The following is a 21,588-nucleotide window of genomic DNA, read 5'->3' on the forward strand; positions in this document are numbered from 1 at the left end:
CCTGTACATATCTAATGAGCGGGGACCCAGTGCAGTGCATATTGAATGAGCGGGTTCCCGTCCCGTGCATATATAATGAGCGTAGTCCATCCCCTCGCCCCTTCTTGGGGGGGGGGGATATTTTGGCAGGGGGGAGAAAAATTTCTAGCTATGCCACTGGGGAGGAAAGGGGTGGGTGGAGATTACATACATTTGGGTGGTGGGATTGAAAGACAGCTGGAAATGGGGAGGCTGAAAGACATATGGGCATGGGGGTTAAGAGACAAAGGGGAATATAGAGGCTGAGTGACACAGGTGAGGCTGAAGAGATAGGAGTGATTGGTGAGACTGTAGAGAGACAGGATAAGCCAATGGCTGACTGGCATGTATCTACCTTGGAGGGATAGGAGGCCCAAAAAAATAGAAGCATAAAGGGCGCCTGGATTTCTATTGGTGGACCTGGGTACTGGTAGTAAATTGCTCATTTTGCATATAAACATACTGTTTTAATCTAGCACATTTCTGGCTATTGGACTGGACACTGTATTTTCATTATTCCATTCATTTTCTATTCTTTAATTCAGGCATGTCCAAACTGCAGCCCTCCAGCTGTTGTTAAACTACACATCCCAGCATGCCTTGCCATAGTTGGGATGCGGTCATTTGGTCTACTGCATTATGGTCGACAGTCATTAGGTCGAATCCATTAGGTCGACATGCTAAAAGGTCGACATGACTCTAGGTCGACATGGGAAAAGGTCGACATAATTCTAGTTCGAAAGGTCATTAGTTCGACAGGTCATTAGTTCGACAAGGTCATTAGGTCGACATGGAGTTTTTCACTGTTTTTTGAGCCAACATGTGCCGACAGGCGGTATTTCATGCCCTACCATCCACTAGGGCGTGGTGGGAGAATAAAATAGTGTGCCAAGCGTAGCGAGGCACCGTGCCCGACGCATCGCGAGCGCAGCGAGCGATGCGAGGGGATGCAGTGCACTTTAAACTGTGTCCATGTCGACTGTGTTGACATTCAGGTAAAAAAACAGTGAAAAACCCCATGTCGACCTTGTGAATGTCGACATAAACAATGTCGAACTAATGACTTGTCGAACTAATGACCTTTCGACCTAGAATCATGTCGACCTTTTCCCATGTCGACCTAGAGTCATGTCGACCTTTTAGCATGTCGACCTAATGGATTCGACCTAATGACTTTCGACCATAATGCAATAGACCAAATGATCCCAACCCCCATAGTTTTAGCATTCCCTAATAGCAAAACTGTGGCAAGGCATGATGGGACTTGTAGTTTCACAACAGCTGGAGGGCCGTAGTTTGGACATGCCTGCTTTAATTGATCTAATAAGTAAAGCTAGCCATACATTTCAAGTTTATCTGTCCAATGATCCAACTTGTTGCCTGGTTAGAAGGAAAATCTGGTATTGTATTGCAGAAAATGACATCAGCCATTGTTTACCAAATGTCACACAATGGTCAAAAACTGTCATCAGATGGGGCGTGGCTTGGCCGAGCAAGTGAGCGGACACAGGGTGAGTGAGCTCCGCTGATATCCATATTTATATCCTGCCCCAGGGACCGTAGATACCCCACTCACACTCCTATACCTCTCTGAGCATCCCCGTGCTGCTTAGACCTTCATTGGATGGCCTCTGGGGGACTCGGCGGCTTGCTGGGCCTGCTGTTCACCATTCTCCCTTCCATCTGTGTGCAGGCACCATCTTGGTGTCCCCTCTCCCTGCTGCGCAGTACCGGATCCAGCCCCGCCGTGACCACTGCTTGCCTGATGTACCCGCTGGACAGGCCGCTGAAGCCGCCACCTCACTACTGCTGCCGCCTGTTGCATCAATTAAGAGGACCCACATACGAGAACAGCATTCACTTCACGCTGCGAGCTCTGTCTGGAGTGCACGGGCCGCTCCCAACGCCATCTTGGGACTCTGCAGCATGTGGAGAGCTTTCTGTCCATCACATCCACAGCTTTATCCTCACGGTGCCCCTGATCCCGCCGGGAAGTACTGCCAGCTGCCTGTTTAGCTCCTGCATATCAGTGGGTGAATACAATATTTATATCATATAACATGTGGTCAGCAACCCTTGGGGCATGTGCTGGGACATTTTGCTACACTATATGTGCACTGTGGAGTTGTATTGCTGCATGTCACTGTACCCACATTGACTGCACCCCTCTCCTGATTTCTACCTCCTTCCCATATAGTTACTTAAACTGAGGAGAATCTCCTGTATTAGCTTACAGCACCACTGTGGCCTGCATTTTTTACTGCCATCTGTGGCCCTCCTTCCACTTACGTTTGGCGGTGTGCTTGCTGCTGCCATTCTCTATTAAGGTTCCTTCAGTGGCAAGTAGCATGTTCTCCTCAAAACAACGACTCTAGTTGTGACTATGTCCATAACTATGGAATCATTCATCCAACAAATCCTGCTGGCTATATATGCCTTTACTGACAGACTTAATAAGTTTGATGTTATGCAGAGGGTGCCTCCTCTACTTCCTATGTTCCTGATGAGCCTACTGCTGGGGATGAGAAGATTCTGCCTCAGTGCCATGCATCTGTGACCCAGTAGCACTTGTGTTCGCTCATACCCGACCGAGCGCTCTGCGATGGAGTTGCCTAGTTCTGAGGGCCCTTGTTATCCTAAATCTACATGCTTGGATGAGATTGTGCTATACTCAAAGTTCCCTCCACTTTCCCTGTCTACAGTTGTGCGATTCTGGATTTCACACTGTGATTTTCCTGGATATGCTTCTGATTGTCCCAGAGTGCCTGGGTATGGAGGGGTAAATTACATTTTTTTTTGGTAAGGTTAGTTAAAACAGAGATGTTAATTTCCTGTTGCTAGGGCGGTTTTGGGTTAGTTGTGGCTGAGGACCACTCATTTAGTGCCTCCTAAAGTTTAATGGGCAGGTGAGGGTAATTAGGGTAGTTAATGCTGTAGGGATGGTTGTTTCAGGGGCACCAGGTATGCCTAAGTTGGGGGTAGGTTATACAGGGTGTGGGGTTTTGAGGTAGGTTTGTTTTGGGTTTAGTTTTACGTTTGACACGTCATTACCAGTATTCTATTTTGATACTATACTATACATGGTATATGAACATTTTGATAGTTATTGGTGATGAGTGATTCTGTACAGTACATTATACATATAAGATGGTAACTATATGCACTCCTGCTTTTTTATACTTACCACCTACCCGAATGGCGCCTCCGGGTATTTTCATAACTCTGTCAGCAAATGTGCTCAATACTATGCTTTTGATACTGTTAATTACTCATGCTGTACTATATCACTAATTTGATGTATACCAATTATTTATTGATGTTTGGGCGTATTGTTACTCTGAAACAATCAATAAAAATTGCTCAATTGAAAAAAAAAAAAAAGTCAGACAAATCTGTTAGTTCCATCGGCTTTAACCCTTTGAGTGCCAACGTTCTTTTAGCATAAACAAATATAAATTTATAAGCAATCAATATCACGTCTGTGGCTAACTAGCACCTCCTTCTAGCAGTAACATAGACGTCACACTATCTTTATTTTAAACATAATATCATAACAAACATACATACATTTATATAATGTGTGTGTGTGTGTGTGTGTACCAATATTTATCTTGCCTCCAGGCAACAGGGACGAACTTACACCACTGTGCAGAGGTATGTCGTATTAACACTGAACAGTACATTTACCTTCAAGGAAGAGTCCATTTGCACATCTCTCTCATTAATCAAATAATTTAGCTAATTTACAGAGAGCTAAAAGTTCACTGAGTGGAAGTGTTCATGTGTAGTTCTGCTTGTCTGCAGTCATACTTTCCTTTTTGATTAACTGGCTTTTATAAATATACAAGCATTATTTAAATAACCTATCAACAGCCTTGTGGCAAGTGGTCAAAAACTTAAAAGATGACGAATTGGAATAAATTAAAAACACCAAATTGAAAAAAATGTTTATTTGCATAAAAAAAACTCATAATTCCTGAGATCTCCTCCTACAGCAGGAGGCAGATAATTCTTTGGATGTAATAGTGCATTTATGCTGCCCTTTTTCTCCCTGTATATTCTTAAGCCTTTGGCTCACTGCATGAAAGTTATGCCATTCATGGTCTTTTCCCAAAGTTTATAGTTCATTAGACGTAAGATAGGAGCTTGTGATGTCTACAATTGTGTCATGATGCAGGAAGTTATGGAAACAATGTGACATTAGGCAACTGTGCTCCATCTATGTAGAGGAGTTTCCCTAACCTTTTTTTGGCCTCTCATTTATCCCATACATCTTCAGATTTTGCTTACTCTGCCCTCTAGGCCCTGAAGCTCCTCCATGATTTTTGAGGGCAAGTCATCAGTCACTTGCTCTGTTAGGTATTTCCCTATCTCTTGCACCTCCTTTTCCCAAAATCCTTTGGGGAGTGAAAACAGTTGATCTGTGTCAACTCCACCCAGCCCATTCAGATTCAATGCCCCCGCAGCAGGGAGATAGCCAACAGCAGTATGCCGAGCACACTCTTCTCCTTCTACCCTACGGAAGATCCAGTCTAGCACACGGGAATTCTCCCCAAAGCCTGGCCACAAGAACTGTCCCTTCTCATCTTTTCGGAACCAGTTGACATGGAAAATTTTAGGAAGTTGAAGTCCATCCCTGTTCTGCAAGCTCAGCCAATGAGAGAGGTAGTGGCCAAAATTGTAGCCAAAGAAAGGTCGCATTGCAAATGGATCATGCATGATCACTTTACCTAAAAGGATACATAGGTGAATAATTATGAAAATAGGCAGTACTAAAACTGATGTGGAGATTGCAAATTTTGATAAAGTAGCACAAGATGGAAAGGGTATAACTCATACTTGCATACTTTCCTATGCCCTCCTGCCTCCCAAATTACCTTTTTCCTTCTGCCTATTCCCTTCTTGCCCGCATCCTCAATCTCTCCTGCTCAACAAACCCTATCCTCTCTGCCATCAGGCATGATCTCGTCTCCCCTATTATTACCTACCCTAGATCCAAACACTATATCCAACTACCAAACTTCTTGAGGTCTTTATTTCCTCTCACTCACTTACTTACTGCTTGACCCATTCCAGTCTGGCATCCATCCTACCTACTCCAATGAAGTCTGAAATTACATTCTTGGTTCTAAAACCAAGGACCACTATTCTCTGCCTATTCTCAACCTCTCTGCTGCTTGTGGACCACCCTCTCCTTCTGCAAATCCTTCACTCCATTGGTCTTGATACTTGCCACTCCTGGCTATCCTCTTACTTCTCTGACCACACACACACACACACACACACACACACACTTTGGATAAGCTCAATAGCTCTTTTGACTTGTAATCTCTATGCGGATGACACCGAAATCTACCTTTCATCCCCTGACCTTTTTTCACTTGTATCTCTAACTGTCTCTCTGCTGACATGTCTTGGATATCCCAGCAATATCCAATAAAAACTCCCATCTTAGTAAATTTACCCCAACATGTCTAAGACTGAACTGATCATATTCCCACCATCCCGCATAACCTCACAACTATTTCCTCTAGCTTCCACGTGCCCTGTCTTCAGTAAACCTTGCCTCTCCTTCAAACTACACATTCAGCACCGCTCACAAACCTGCCATTTTTATCTCAAAAATATTTCCAGGATAAGCAGCTATCTCACACAGGATTCTACGAAGACCCTTTTCCACTCTCTAGGCATTTCCAGACTGGACTACTATAATATCCTCCTATCTGGCAAATCTAACAACCACCTCTCCCCACTTAAATCTATCCTCAATGAGTTTCCTGGCTCATCTTACTCACCAACCATACTACAGCCACCACCCCAATCTCCTTTATAATTCAATTTAAGCTTTTCAAACTCACTGACAAAGCTCTCCTCTACCATTTACATATCTGACCATATCTCCCTTTAAGGCCCCCATACACTATACGATTTGGGCACGATTTCACCCAATTCGGATGAATCGGGCCATGAAATTGGCCCAAATCGCATGGTTTGACAGCCCCCCCGATCCGATGCGCGGTCCCGTGCGCATCGGATCGGAGTCGGGCAGTCGGACCGGCTGCACATAAATCTTATGTGCAGCCTCCGGGCGGGGGACGCCAGAGCCAGGCAGGGGAGAGCGGGCAGCGTCAGCGGTGACAGACGCTGGGGAGGGCGATGCTGGAGAGCCGGGCTGGGGACACAGGCAGCAGCGGGCGGGGGTGGACGCCGGTGAACGGAGCTGGCCGGGCGCAGCATGACCGGGGACGGGGAAAACGCTGCAAGAAAAAAAAAAACCCATTACAAATGAATTGGAAGCCAGTGATTGGCTGAGAGAGCTCTCTCAGCCAATCAGCAATTGGCTGAGAGAGCTCTCAGCCAATCACTGGCTTCCAATTCATTTGTAATGTTTTTTTTTTTTACTTGCAGCGTTCTCCCCGTCCCCGGTCATGCTGCGCCCGGCCAGCTCCGTTCACCGGCGTCCACCCCCGCCCGCTGCTGCCTGTGTCCCCAGCCCGGCTCTCCAGCGCCGCCGCCGCCCCCCCCCCCCCCTATTTGACAGCTACAATGCCTGGCTCCCCCCCTGTTGCTACCCAGTGTCCCTCACCCCGCTCTCCCCCTGCAGCTCCCCGGGAGTTTTATATGATAAATCGCATGGCGATTTATCATATGCACAACTTGGCACATCAAGTGCCTTATCATGATGGAAACCTCCCGGGGAGCTGCCGGGAAAATCGGGTCCGACTTGTCCCTAGGACAAGTCGGGCTAATGTATGGGGGGCCTTACACTGCCCTCCATTCTGTTTGCTCTGCTAATGCATACCGCCTCTACTGACTACTCCTCCCATTTTGCATGTGCTGCTCCCTTTCTCTGGAATTTTCTACCTCTCCCCATCAGACTCGCTACAAAACTTCAAAAGGGTTCACGAGACACTTCTTCCCCAAACCCAGCCAACTTTCATCCTAACCATCTGTTCCATGCTTGCTGTCTATGCCATCTGTGTCCCCCTGTCTGTCTGCCCCTACCCTTTAGATTGTAAACTCACAAGCAGGGCCCTCTTCCCTCATGTGCTCTAACTTCTCTTATTTATACTATCTTCTACTCCATACTCCCTTCAACTGCATCATATACCTTGGTTTTATGCTACCCAGATACTTCTTTCAGTGCCATTTGCTGAAGCAGTTTTTATATATTGTACTTGTCCTACATTGTCTAGAACAGTAACTCATTGTGTTCTTGTTTTGCTGATTTGATTATGTCAAGTGCATTGCACCCACAAAAGAGTAGCAGGATCTCCCCATCCCCCCACCCATAAATGTAGACAATTATGGTATAACGGTTGCAAAAAAATAAAACACAACAGGATGTCATGGTTAGGAAGAATGGATTTCAGAGACAAGAGGAATCAATGAGTGTCTAAAGATTACAATCTAATATCAGAGTTCTAGACTCACCCTTATGCTCTGCAGCTGCTGTGGATTCAGACCTCATAGCAGCACCGACAAATACTCCATGATTCCAGTTAAAGCTCTCATAAACCAGAGGCACGCCTTAAAAACAGATGAATTGAATATTACTTTACACAATGACATTGGACTAAAGTACACATTATTAGTTGGAAAGTAGTTTGTCGAAATTCTCTTAAACCATATTTTTACATTTTTTTTTTGTAAATTATACCTATGAACCTAATTCAGAGTTGTACGTTATTGCAATTGCACTTTTGTAGGCTACAGAACTGAACATGTTAGCAAGTGAAGCTGCTGCCCAAATATGGAAATAGACGCACACCAAAACGATTACAAACTCAATGGAAATCACATGCACAAATACGCAACAAAGAGGTATTTTGACTGCTTTAGTAGGTTTATGGCCGTGACAGTAGCAACACAAATGCCATGTATATCTGTACATGATTGCAGCGGACATCCGAGGCATGGCAGGAAAACGTCTAACGTTATTACCATTGTTTCCCATTACCTCCCACAGACGGTCATTGGCTATCAATCAATCTGTGATTATATCCTCACTGTGGGCACGATTGCAAAGCAACTTTGGCACATACGCAGTGCAATTGCAACCCAGGTGCAGTGTATCGATATTCTCTCAACTGCAGATACATCGGTATACACACACACCAAAATCAAACCCACTCATGTTAGCATACCACATGGAAACAGAGGCAGATATGTATACAGAGCATATAGGAGGATGGTGTTAGTGTAACATGTATTGCATTATGTGAAACAAACATTCCAGGTCCTCAAAAGTGCAGCTTGTAATAGAAAAGCATTAGTAGTGTCTTGCGTGAGTACAAATAACCCATATCCTCTTTTAATATATATTATTCAAAGTTTCTTAAACACCACATTTACAGTCTAGATTTCGTGCTTGAGGACAGGTGTCTTAATTGCTACCTCAGTTAATGTTATTTAACCACCTGAACTCAAGCATGAAATATAAATGGTGAGGTTTGAGCAAGTGATATATATTCATCTGGGGGTCGAGATTTCAACTTTGTTGCTCCAACTCTATGGAACTCTCTTCCTCGCACAGTGCGTGAAGCCCCCACTGTAGAATCCTTTACAAATAGACTAAAGACGTACCCATGTACTCATGCATGTCACTGATATCTACTGTTAAGCTTGTTTTGTATTTTGAGCTGTAAAAACAATTGTAAAGCACTTTGAGTCCTATTAAGAGAAAGTGCTATATAAATATGATTTTTTTATTATTACATGACTAAAGGTTAAGGCAAATATTTTAGTTAAATGAATGCTGTGGCAGAACATGCAATCTCACATTGGTGCAAAGTTCCTGTGATAGAATCTTCAAGGTTCTGTCTTTGATTTGCAATTCTGCACTGTGGGACTAATTCAGACCTGTTTGCAGGGCATTTTGTTTGCAAATGGAAAAACCATGCGCACTGCAGGGGGGATATATATCCACTTTGATAGTAAAGTATGAAAAACAAACTGTTTGGGAATTTATTTATTTTTTAAACTCATGTCAAACTTTTGACCATATCGACCTATGGCCTGTTGACCAATAATGGTTGACCTATTGATTGTCCACTTTTTTATTGTCGACCGCATCCTTTGTAAACATACATACTCTACAGCAGGGGTAGCCAACTCCAGTCCTCGAGAGCTACCAACAGTTCATGTTTTCCAGCTCACCTCGCAGCTGCACAGGTGTAGTATTTACTCACTGACACGTTTTCAAAGATCCACAGGTGGAGCTAATTACTTCACTTGTGATTCTGTGAGGAGACCTGGAAAACATTAACTGTTGGTAGCTCTCGAGGACTGGAGTTGGCTACCCCTGGTCTACAGTAACATTGCCAACAGCATTAAATAATAAAAAAACATGTGGGTGAAGCCATACAGTAGGTTGAAGCTAGTATGTCATATGAAGCATGCACAAAGATATCACTTACCCTCAGGCCTTCTTCCACCAAAGATAATTGCATCTATGGGCACACCTTCTGGGGACTCCCAAGCCTCATCCATAATGGGGCACTGTGCGGCAGGGGCACAGAAGCGAGAATTTGGGTGTGCACAGGGATCTTTATCACCTGTAGAAATATATGGTTATATAAGAAAGTGGAACATAGAGCACACAATGCTGTCAAAGGAGAAGAACAATTTATCTGACCTTTGTTCCAGGGTTTTCCTAGCCATGACGTTACTGTGACCCCAGGTGGTAGTTCTTGATCCAGTCCCTCCCAATATACCCCACCATCACTTGTCTCGCCTACGTTGGTGAAGACAGTGTTCTTTTCCACTGTTCGAAGGGCATTGGGGTTTGTCTTTATAGAGGTCCCAGGAGCAACTCCAAAAAAGCCATTTTCTGGGTTAATAGCACGGAGACGTCCTATTACATAGAAAAAAAGATATGAATGTAAGATTTTTGTTCATGCAGAGGTGAGCTGGACTGCACAGGTCTGAAAGCAGCCTTGCATTACTACTATTATCTTGCTATTGTTTAGGCTAGCCCCTCTAATTGTACTTGCACCTAGTCAAAAGATCACTTGATTTACAAATGCACCAGTTTTTTTTTGCGGATGGACTCGAACCTGTGCCCTTGAGCTCCATAGCTGGGTTGTCTATACGCTGGGCAACAGCCCTGGCTCACCAGTTTTTATTTTATATTTAGCTATATGATTTTAAAGTCCCGACTCCCCCAGTAACCAACATCAGGACATTTATCTCTTTATTTAAAATAATCAGCTTTTAGCTGAGTGATAGGCATAGGTGGGTGCTTAGTAGACCTCTAAGCATTTAGATGAGTTCCCAGCTCCTTTCTGTTTTATGGTGAGATTGGTTTATTCTAGTTTGTAAAATGTGTATCTTACATTAAATTACCTGTAGAAATATACTTCCTGATAGGTGTGACATGCTTTAATTAAATGTATTACTTTTACTTGCTTTTGGGCGGTTTTGTGCAGCCCTTCTGTAGGATTAATGCCTACCACTGTTCTAGTGTAACTTATACAAGGAATGTCTAGTTGATTACAATGGTTTAATGCATAGCTGTCTACCCTCCTGCATTCTGCAGGAGACTGCCTGAAATAACAGCAGTACACACCCATGCTTCTAGGTGCCACATTCACAATCTCTCTTCATAATCTCTCCATATATGGAAATAGACACACCCTCTGGCTGGAGCATGACACACCCCCCTCAATGGGATGCTGTGCAAAACTCTATTACCAACAATAATCTCCCTGAAACTAGATTCCAAAAGTAGGCAAGTATGGTTTAATGTAAGTTTTGCACATAAATACAGTGTTAGTAAATGAGCCCCATCGTCTTCACTGCCACTCCAGCTCCTGTCACCTCATGCTCTACTCACCTTTACTATCAAACTTCATCCAGGCAATGTCATCTCCCACACACTGAACTTTCCAGCCAGGCAGCGTTGGCTGCATCATTGCAAGATTTGTTTTTCCACAAGCACTTGGAAAGGCCGCAGCAATGTATCGCTTTCGTCCAGCGGGATTTGTGATACCCAAAATCTAATATGGGAAAGAAACCCCAAAACAGGAGGATGTACAAAAGGCAGGGAAAAGTCAGCCGAGGAAATAGAAGAGAGAGAGTGTACAGGGGGCCAATAGCTCCTCTCTCACCAGCATATGCTCAGCCAACCAGCCCTCATCCTTGGCGATTCGGGAGGCAATACGCAGAGCGAAGCATTTTTTTCCCAAAAGAGAATTTCCTCCATATCCACTACCAAAGGACACAATCTCTCGGTTATCTGGAACATGGGCAATGAGTGTCTTTTCAGGGTTGCAGGGCCATGAGTTTACCAGGGGTGCTGCTCAAGAAAACAAAAAGAGACAACACATTATATATAAAAAATAAAATTATATATATATATTTTTTTTTAGATGCGCAAAATGAGATGCTAAAAAAGGTGTGTGTTTATGGTCTTACCTTTCAGGGGTAGTGGCTGCCCCACAGAGTGCAGACATCGTACAAAGTCATTGTCTCTCAGTGCTTCTATGACAGGAGAACCCATCCGAGTCATGATACGCATGCTGGCCACTACATAAGGGGAGTCTGTGAGCTGCACCCCATATTTAGAAAGAGGAGAACCAACTGGGCCCATGCTGAATGGCAATACATACATAGTACGGCCTGAAAAGAGAGATGGACATGTATGAAAGAATCAATTTTTACTTCACAGGAAGGGTAGTGGATAAGTGGAATAGCCTCCCATCAGAGGTGGTAAAGGCTAAGACAGTAGAACTATTCAAACATGCTTGGGATAGGCATAAGGACATCCTGACACAGAAATAAGGATCAAATAAGGCTTGAGGTAATATTATGGTTACAAAAAGGGTCAGACTAGATGAGCCAAAATGGTTATCTGCCGTCAAATTCTATGGGGGAAATTTACTAAGATGGGAGTTCTATGTCACATGGTATGATGCTATGGACAACCAATCAGAATCTACTTTTTATTTATTCAGCACCTTCTAGAAGATAATAGTATCTGATTGGTTGCCCATAGCAACATCCCATGTTAGATAGAACTCCCATCTTAGTAAATTCCGCACTATATTTCCATCAGTAATCCAGTACAATTAACATAGATATAGGAAAGACACACATACAAGGTAGAGGATGCTGCTGAGAGAGAAGGCATTATATGTGGTAACCAGGGGAACTAAGCAAAGAGTATGGGTGTTACCAAGTAGAACAATGGGAGTAATTGTAGGAGTTCACATGATACAGACCTTTCATACATCCAGGGAAACGATCATTCTTTGCTCTCTCAAACTCATGTGGGGACATCCAGTTCCCCAGCTGTCCCTTTACTCCATCCGCAGGAATTGGAATAGTCTCCCTCTGGTTTCCAGTCACTATAACCGTCTTACTCTCTACTCGAGCTACATCTTTTGGGTCAGTTCTAGCCAGCCAGCTGATAGATAACAAAAAAATAATAATTACAAAGTGTGGGTGTGTGTCATTGGTCAAAGAGAGGGATCTTTCAGTATAAATCACAGGTCAGATGTAGCAAGAAGAAATATGGGTTGAGGAGAGTAAAAAGAAACAGCAAAGGAGTTTCACTTAATGAAGAAACTGTGGTACACATGCTGATCAACAAAGGAAGGGAGGATACGGAGAAGGGCCACACAAGGGGGTGTTTTATGGGCACACTGACCAGTTGGGGTGCTTGTGCAGTTTCTTTAGCATTCCCTCTTGCTGCAACACGGTTAGGATAGTGTCATTTTCCGCAGGAGTGCCGTCACATATGTGGATGTTTTGGGGATCGCACAGTTCAGCTCCACTTATCACAAATTCTCTGACAGCAGGAGGGAGACGTTCCATCTGCCCACTGAGGACACGCACTGCGTGTGCCTTGCGGCAACTCACTTGCTGTGACGCCACCCATCCTCTAACTGCTCGGGAGCACGGCCTGTAGAAGAAGCAAAACAATAGCAAGGTCACCACCAAATGGACGCAAAAATGCTGGAAGGAATACAAACCTCAACAAACCTATTAGTCACGTTTTTCATGTGAAATTATAAAGGGCATATCAGCTTACTGTATCAAAGTGAATTGGAATTGGAATACTGCATGCTCTTGGATTACATGGAAAATCGGGGCAAAAAAAGTATCGCAACATCTCTTGCGGCATAGACCAGCTGCATGCAAGTCGACTACCACATTTACTACCTAGAGACCAGGAAATCTTCGACATCTGACAGACCTCCCTCTCCGCGATGCTGGCGACACATTTTAAGGAACAGTGGCCACTGCCCTGAAACGGCATCAAACTATCAATCATTGACGATCTGATGCCGTCCTGTGCCTCACTTCAGAAACCTGTACTGCACATGCTCAGTACGGGCCAGGCGCCTTTGTAAAATAACGAACATGGGAACTATGTGGTATGTGCTGCAGATCCTTTGGGATCTGAATGAGGGCTGCTGTGTGGACTATGCGTACAGCATTACAAACACGATCATGAAAACACTGACAAACTGTACAAAGCTTAAAATAATATACATTAAATAATGCATAAAATAAAAATGTGCAGACCTAATAAATGAAAACTATCAAGGGATCATGTTACAATGGCTAGTGAAATCTGTTCAATCATCTGGTGCCACCAATGTATGCTCACTGTGCTAGGATAGAAGCAGCTCAGAAATTCAGGGGACATATTAATATATATCCCCCCCCACTAACGCATTTTAATGACATTCTATTTAATGCGCAATTAAAAGATGGTAAAAATCAAATTGGAAAATAAAAAGCCTTCTCTGTGCTTGATACCTTTTAAAAGATTTTGCTTTCTGATGGAATCTATCTATGTAGCGGAGCCAGTGAAGCGCAGCATATTCCATTTTCTATTGCGCCTAGAAAGAGAGAGAGACACACACACACACACACAGGTACACTGCAAGATATATTTTTTCAAAATGGTTTAGAGAGCCTGTTTTTTAAAAGTTGCAACCTGTTTCAATTCTATACATTTTTCCAGTTCATGTTGTTTTTCTAAACTCAATTACTCCCCCACCCCTGTGATCTATAACCTCAACACTCCATAAACAGCACTAAGTACAAAGGTCTGACCAGGAGACAATATGCAGAGTCTCTGGATAAACATGTATTTAGAATTTACAACATACCCCAGGGCCAAATTAAGGTATTTAAGGGACCCAGTGCAACTAATTGGTGGGGTCCCTTGCAAGAGAATGATCAAAATATTGATGTGACGATGGTAATAAAATGTATAATAAGTAAATCACCTACCATCTATACCTGCATTTCTTCTCACTCACCTCCCTATATCTCAGCTGTATTGTGTACTAAGAATTGTACCGTTAATTGTGCTCTGTTTTTGTTCTTCTGTTGCTGTTATGTCTAGTTATGTCTTGTTCTTTGTACCCTGTACTGTTCTACTGGCTGCCTAGGCTCTGTGCAGCTAGCCAAATATGTACCCTGTGTCACCCCCATAGTGTCCTATATCTGTGCAATCACCAAGTGGCGCCGCTGAATGGCTGCCTGGGTGCTGTACAGCTCAGTAAATATATGTTCCCCATGTCCGTGTCCCCCATTAGAATGCATCTAGTGCATATCTGTATATATTCCCCCCTATATCCCTATAGATTGTAAGCTTGCAGCAGGGCCCTCCTACCTCCAAGTCTGTCTGTTACCCAGTTTGTCTTATCACGGTCTAATATTATAAAGCGCAACGGAATCTGCTGCGCTATGTAAGAAACTGTAAATAAATAAATAAATGTGTGATGTATATCTGTACTGCCATTGTTGCTCGTACTGATAACCATTTGTATTACAGTATGTGCATTATTTTTACTGTCTGTAAAGCGCCTTGAGTCCTGTTGGAGAAAGTGCGCTATATAAATAAAACTTACTTACTAAATACTCCCATTACCACAAATATCTTCCAACACACCGTAGCGCCCCAGTTCACATTATACCACAGTGACCCCAACTATGGTGATGAAGCTTTGTGAGGGGCCACAGGCTCTAAAATGCGGTGGCACCTGGGCAACCATCCTAAAACCATACTGTAAATCCAGTGATGGCTTACCCTATTATTTATTATTCACCAGAAGAACGGTCTTAATATCTATGAGGTAAGGCCTGGGCCTGGCTACTTTACATATAAATCAGGCAGTATCTCAGCCAGTCCCCATAATCTTTTAGATGATCATTTGGCAAAAGGGTAAATATTAGATCCATTCTGTGTTTTTTTTGTTACTTCAGTAGCATTAAACAGACTATATGTGTATTTCCCAAAAATTGGCACTCATTCAGCTCCATGCGCAAATGAATGAAAATCGCTATCAGGTGATTTACGGCAATCTGAGCATGTGCAACCTCTTATACTGTGGTCGCATTGCAAATGATGATGGATGCCGGCTCTTAGGCGTCAACTCGGCATTGCGGGGACGGCGACCCAGTGTTTGGTGGCAGAGGCATTCCCAGACTATTTTGGGGGTGGGGTGGCCTGAAGGCTGTGTGACAAAGGCAGCTGTTGTGAGTGTGACCCAAAATATGGTGGTCCTGTGCCTGGCTTTACAGGTAGGCTGTGCAGCCAGGGGGCTACAGTTATAACGTGAGCACTTCACTGTATAGTGAAGTTCTTGTATTGTGGTGGTGCAACAGCAACATTCTTGCAATAGCATTATGGGGCAGAAGCCGGCATGCTGGGAAGGCCTTGTCCTGTTGAGGGCAGCATGGATGGTTAGATTAAAATGACTGAGGCAATAATAAAGCCTAATTCATTATTGCATGTAAATGTATTTGTGATTTAGTAGGCTACAAAATAGCTACATTTACAGGTACCACCCAGAAATTAAAATACACTCCCACTGGAGCCACCACATGCCTATTCACAATTGCATACACATTCACAAACTATATGCAAAAACAAGGTACAATGGGCCTTATTCTAGTTCACTCTGACAAAATCCTTCTTAGATGGACAAAACCATGTGCAGAGAGTATTAGATTTGGGTGAGTTATTTTGTTTCTGTGCAGGGTAAATACTGACTGCTTTATTTTTACACTGCAATATAGATCTCACTTTGAAGTAAAACCCCACCCAAATTTAATTCTCTCTGCACAAGTAACATCTGCCCCACCTGCAGTGCACATGGTTTCGATCATCTAAGAAGGATATTGTCAGAAAGAGTGAGCTAGAATAAGGCCCAATGGGTCTATGGGTTGATCTATGGCCACACAGGCTGGACACAGTAGTAGCGATGCTGGCACCTTATTTTTGCATGTATAAGCTTGCATCTCATGTGAGATATATGCAGCAAAACCACCAGCCATGACATGCATGCGTTTTTTCAACCACTTCCTGTTAACACCTCCAAACGGACAATTCCTCTCAATCACTTGAGTTCAAATAGGGAACCTTGACACATGTGCATTGTGATAGCAGCACATGCGCAGTCAGTTGAGAATAGCTCTGTTGTGTGAATATCAGCTACTGTATACAAAAATGAATTAGGCCCAAAGTTACCACCTATGCTTAAAAAAGCCTGGATATTTTGAAAACCTGAATGGTTATGGTGTCTTGAGGACATGAAGGTTACTTTCTGCCATTGGATTCTAGGTGTCTATGGCGCAGCATAATCTGACAGGACAAATTGTAATACTTGGCTACAGTGAGGTGTTAGTCTACAGGCACATTCCATGCACTGTAGGTAATGGACATATCAGGGGAGTCTTAAGCGAAGAGGAGGCCTGTGTGCAGCCTCATCCGGTCGGGCAACCTCCCCTCTGACGGGAGCAGTAGAGTCTGACTCAAACCTCTGGAAAAATGGTGCGATGGACATATTTCTGGGGGCTTTTGCAGCAGTGTTCAGACTCCACTGCGCATGCACAGATCCCCTGGTCAAGAGCAGGGTCAGAGTGCCGGGATTTAAGACCCGTATTGACCCTTTCACACCACAGAAAAATCTGGGTTTTTCAGAAAATTCCCGGGATGAAAATCTTTAACCCGGGAATTTACTTCTGGTGTGAAAGGGGTATAAAATGGCCTGTATGTACTGTAAAAGTAAAGCTTTGGAAACAGACTACTGTGATACATATCAGGGTGAAACATGTATAAGTGAAATGCTAAAATTGAATGGATTCATTCAAATTGGAAAAAGCTTATAAAAAGGAAGTAGAATACTGTTCGGACAGGTCCTGCAATGTAAATGAATAAGACACTGTTTGTATTTGTACCATTGCTAAGGATATGTTCCATTTGTTCTTCATGACTATGTAGAGCTGCAAATTCTGTTGGCACAGCATAAATACAAGACAATAATAACTCTGAGTCATGTGCAATAATATATAAAGATAATAATAACTCTTCATCATGCGCAATAATATATTAATCAAAGCACGATTAGCCTTTATCTAAAATATAACAGGATACAAAATTGTGATGTAAAAAAAAAAAAGTAAAACAGTGTATCATTTAGGACATTTACAAACAAAGCAAATACCAGGACACACATCTTGACAACATGGGAATGGCCAAGACAGGAGGAATTAGGGCCGTGCTCCTAAACATAGTCTAATCAAATTTAAACCTGACCAGATCATGTGCAGTCACAACAGATTATTACCACTGTTTATTAGCAGGCCTTAAAAATGTACTGTGACATCATTTCCCTAGTTGGAAACATGTCTAGCTTCAGAGCTGGAACCTGGGCAAATAAACAGCATTTGGTGTGGCAATGTGCTTATTACATGGCCGATTAGTTCTGTAATTGGACCCTGGTTTGCTGTGAAGAGTTTGTTTATGTGAGTTGTTCAGACCCCGATGATGAATGGACAGTGGTGAATCAACAGGCTATTATTCATCATTGTTTATGGGTTTACTTCTAGATTATTATACACATGGAAGCAATAAGTAAGAGCACTAATAAAAAAGCATCCCATCAGGCTGACTGCTTCAGATAACTGGAGTAACAATGGTTACTCCGTTTGCAAAATAGGGGACAGTTTATTTTAAGGGTTGCTTTTACAAAACTTCATATAAATTTGAAAATAAGGGGACACTAGGGCAGTCACAATTTCAATTAAGGTAGCGAACAGAGTTTAACATGGATTCAATCCGGTTTGCGGCGCAGGGTAAACAGGTAAACTGGGTCAATGCAAACAAGGGCCTGTTCACAGCAACACAACAGCCGGCGCTTGGAAATGATCTAATTTGCATGGATGGTGTAATGGTTAGCATTACTGCCGGACAGCGCTGAGGTAATTCGATTCCCACCAGGGCCTTAACCGGAGTTGAGGGACTGATGTGAATGTTCACGGATTGTAGCCGTGTACCTGGTGGGAACCGGCTAAGCAGTATTAAAGGGGTACTAATACCAGTCAACTCTTACTGAAATAGCAGCAATATCCCTGATTGTACCATATCCAATTATGTAGCTGTATTATACTTGGACAAAAGAGATCAGAGCTATATACATTCCATCACCACATTGCATCAGCACCATTTCCCTGTATTGGCTATAAGACGCAATTGATCCCTATCTCTACAGGCATTTCAAATAAGGTTTCTTGTGACCACTTTAGGGGCCCATTTATAAAAAAAAAAATAGGGCAGATGTATTAAGCCTGGGGAAGAGATTAACTGGAGATAACTTGGAAAGAGATAACGTACCAGCCAATCAACTCCCAACTGTCATATTTCAAACAGCTGATTGGCTGCTGTGTTATCTCCTTCCACTTTATCACCATTTTTATCTCTTTGCCAGGCTTAATACATCTGGCATTAGATTTGTGGCTGTTTCCTGTAAATATAATGTATCCCGAAATGTATGTAGGAAGGACCGCAGCAGGAACCGATACCTGCTGCGATTCCTTTTTATAGGTTTCTATGGGGAGTGTGATGCAGCCTGATTTACTAATATCCAGAATGCAATGCATTCCTGCTATTGAACTGTCTGAAGATGGCAGTAGCCCATTGTAACCTAAGGGCTACTCACTGTAAACTCAATAGTCAGAGGGGGTTCCCCTGAAACCCTCCCTGGAATTGGCTCTGTGCAAGTGCAGACCCCGGCAGCTCCCAGAGCACATTGCAGGGACAAGCTCTTGTCCCTATCTGCGCTTATTAATAAATCCAAGTGAAGTGATTGCATATGGCAATGCATTCCTGGGCTCTAATATTGCGCCCAGGTCGCATTGTATATGCAATTGATAAATGGGCCCATATAATATGGAGCTACAACAAGTGAGTAGAAGATAATACATGCACACGCCCTAAAAAGAATCAGTGTGTTTTCATCATGGTTATATGCTGCTGGATGTCCACTAGGTTATATACAGTATAAACCTAAATACTACCTGGAGGCTGGAGCCCCTCCTGTTTATATGCCACTGGATGGCCACTCTATGGTATAGAAGTTTGGTACGGTCTGAGCCTATACTGATTATATGCTGCTGTGTGGTCACTCTATGGTATATAAAACAGCAGTGTCTAATTTGTCCGGGTATTATATATCAATTATTATTATTATATTATTTGCAGTACGGATGGTGTAATGGTTAGCATTACTTCCTCACAGCACTGAGGTCATGGGTTCGATTCCCACCATGGCTGTAACTGTGCGGAGTTTGTATATTCTCCCCGTGTTTGCGTGGGTTTCCTCCGACTACTCCGGTTTCCTCCCACAATCCAAAAATATATACTGGTAGGTCAATTGGCTTCCAACAAAATTAACCCTAGAATATCTATGTGGTAGGGAATATTGATTGTAAGCTCCACTTGAGCAGGGACTAATGTGAATGTTCAAATATTCTCTGTACAGCGCTGCAGAATATGTATGCGCTATAAAGGAAACTGTTAATAAATATAATATCAAGGAGGTCACAATCTCATACATAAACCCAAATCTATCTCTGCCTGTCCTGGTAACATGCTGCCAGTTTACCATCTACTATACAAAAGTAGCACTGCATGTGCCTGTCCTGATGCTGTGCTGCCAGGTAAACAGCTCCTATATAAAAGTAGCAGTGCCACTGAATATTCAGACTCAGACTGTCCGTATTGTGTGCAATAAGTGGACTCTGCTACTACTAAATTGCTATATACTTTAAGCAGCTTATGAACCTCGACTAATCATATGCATGTCCGAAAATACAAACTGGATCTTTCTCATAGAGCTACAAAAAGTGGTGATCAGCTTATGGGTGCACATGTTGCACACACCTCTGTGTATGCTGCTATCTGACCTGGTCAAGATACACACAGACTGTACACACACACTTACCCCACTGCTCGCACGGAGAAGGACGGCATGTTAGCGGCAGCAGCAGAGGAGGAGAGTCAGCAGCGGGTGAGAGTGATCCTGCGGGATGAGGAGAAGGGGGAGGGACAAGGATACAGGGAGTTCAGGGAGGGACAGCACCAGAGGGGCAGGTCAGGGAGAGCGGCTTGGGGCGGTGGAATTAGGCTAAAGGTCTTGTTTGTCTCAGTACGTGTGTTACATCCTGTATTGGTCTCCGGGCACACACCCCGTGTCACAGTGACGGCCTGTACCCTCCTCCCAGGCCACAGTTTTCTAGCCTAGCCGGCACCGTACTGTCTGACCATTGGCTGCTGGGCGGCAAGCCCTCGTGCCCTGACCCGCCCCCACCGCCGCCACTGATTTAGGGAAGTTGCAGAGTTGCCACCCACCAAACCTGCCCCCTTGGGCTCTCCTCCCCCTCCACCCAGCTGATGTAACAATCCCCTGCTCTTAGGTATCACTTTATCCTTCCACATGTTCACATTCTTTCACGTACACTATTCTGCCAGATGAAACTACTGCAATACAACACCCAAAGCATATGTGTCTCCCTGCACTATATATTTGCAACCATGGGAAGATACCAAGTGCTTGGCTTAACCTATAACCTATTATTATAATAATAGTAATAAATATCAATATTAACTGCAATTTGATACCAATTAATTATCCCCAATAACTTTTTGCACAAAAATAAACAAACAAATGGGATGTTATCCCCCAAAAAATTTGCCTGATGTTTCGCTTTGGGCTATTAAATTTTTTGTTGTAAACAAAATGAGAGCACATAGGTTCAGGGATAAATTCCTGGGTTTAAGCGTTTTTGCAAAAAACAAACCATCTAGTAAGGCTAGTTATCAACGATTCTGCTTCACCTGCCTCAAGGTGCGTACACACGTACAGATTTTCTGTCTGATCTATCTGGTGGGAACAAAAACCTGGAAATGTATGGAAGCATATGACAATCAAAAGTTTGCACCCAATTGCAGGAAAAACAGAAAACAAATATATGCTTTGATAAATTTGTTATATCAGAATGATTTAAACAATTTGTCTGACTGATCATTGTCTGTTTTCAAGTGTTTGGAAAATTTTTTTGAGTGTCAGTTGCTTCCATACATTTCCAGGTTTTTGTTCCCACCAGATAGATCAGACAAAAAATCTGTACGTGTGTACGCACCTTTAGACAGATAAGAGGATAGCTTGCTAGGATAAAAAAATATCTTGTGATTGTCAAACCATACACCGGGTCGGTGCAATGGTTTTTGTCACCCTATGCAAAACCACTACCAACTGCCCTCAA

General features: G+C 43.2%; 1 protein-coding gene across 2 annotated transcripts; it reads right to left on the bottom strand.

Annotated features, from left to right (window-relative positions):
• Positions 1-3,953: 3,953 nt before the first annotated feature.
• On the bottom strand, positions 3,954-20,511 carry PCK2 (phosphoenolpyruvate carboxykinase 2, mitochondrial). 2 transcript variants are annotated; one of them, XM_083188213.1, is made up of 10 exons: positions 20,268-20,511; positions 12,671-12,925; positions 12,243-12,427; positions 11,437-11,640; positions 11,130-11,317; positions 10,856-11,018; positions 9,656-9,874; positions 9,438-9,575; positions 7,453-7,548; positions 3,954-4,748 (listed from the first exon to the last, which is right to left on the bottom strand). In XM_083188213.1, exons 1-10 carry the CDS (start codon positions 20,294-20,296, stop codon positions 4,294-4,296), a joined length of 1,932 nt encoding a protein of 643 aa, XP_083044339.1. In that variant the 5' UTR covers positions 20,297-20,511; the 3' UTR covers positions 3,954-4,293. The 2 variants fall into 2 exon arrangements, with proteins under 2 accessions (XP_083044339.1, XP_083044331.1); XM_083188205.1 differs by lacking the exon at positions 20,268-20,511 and adding an exon at positions 13,789-17,260.
• Between the last annotated feature and the right edge of the window lie 1,077 nt (positions 20,512-21,588).

Source organism: Crinia signifera, chromosome 1 (assembly GCF_055691185.1).
Source record: "Crinia signifera chromosome 1, ASM5569118v1, whole genome shotgun sequence".
Lineage (NCBI taxonomy): Eukaryota > Metazoa > Chordata > Amphibia > Anura > Myobatrachidae > Crinia > Crinia signifera.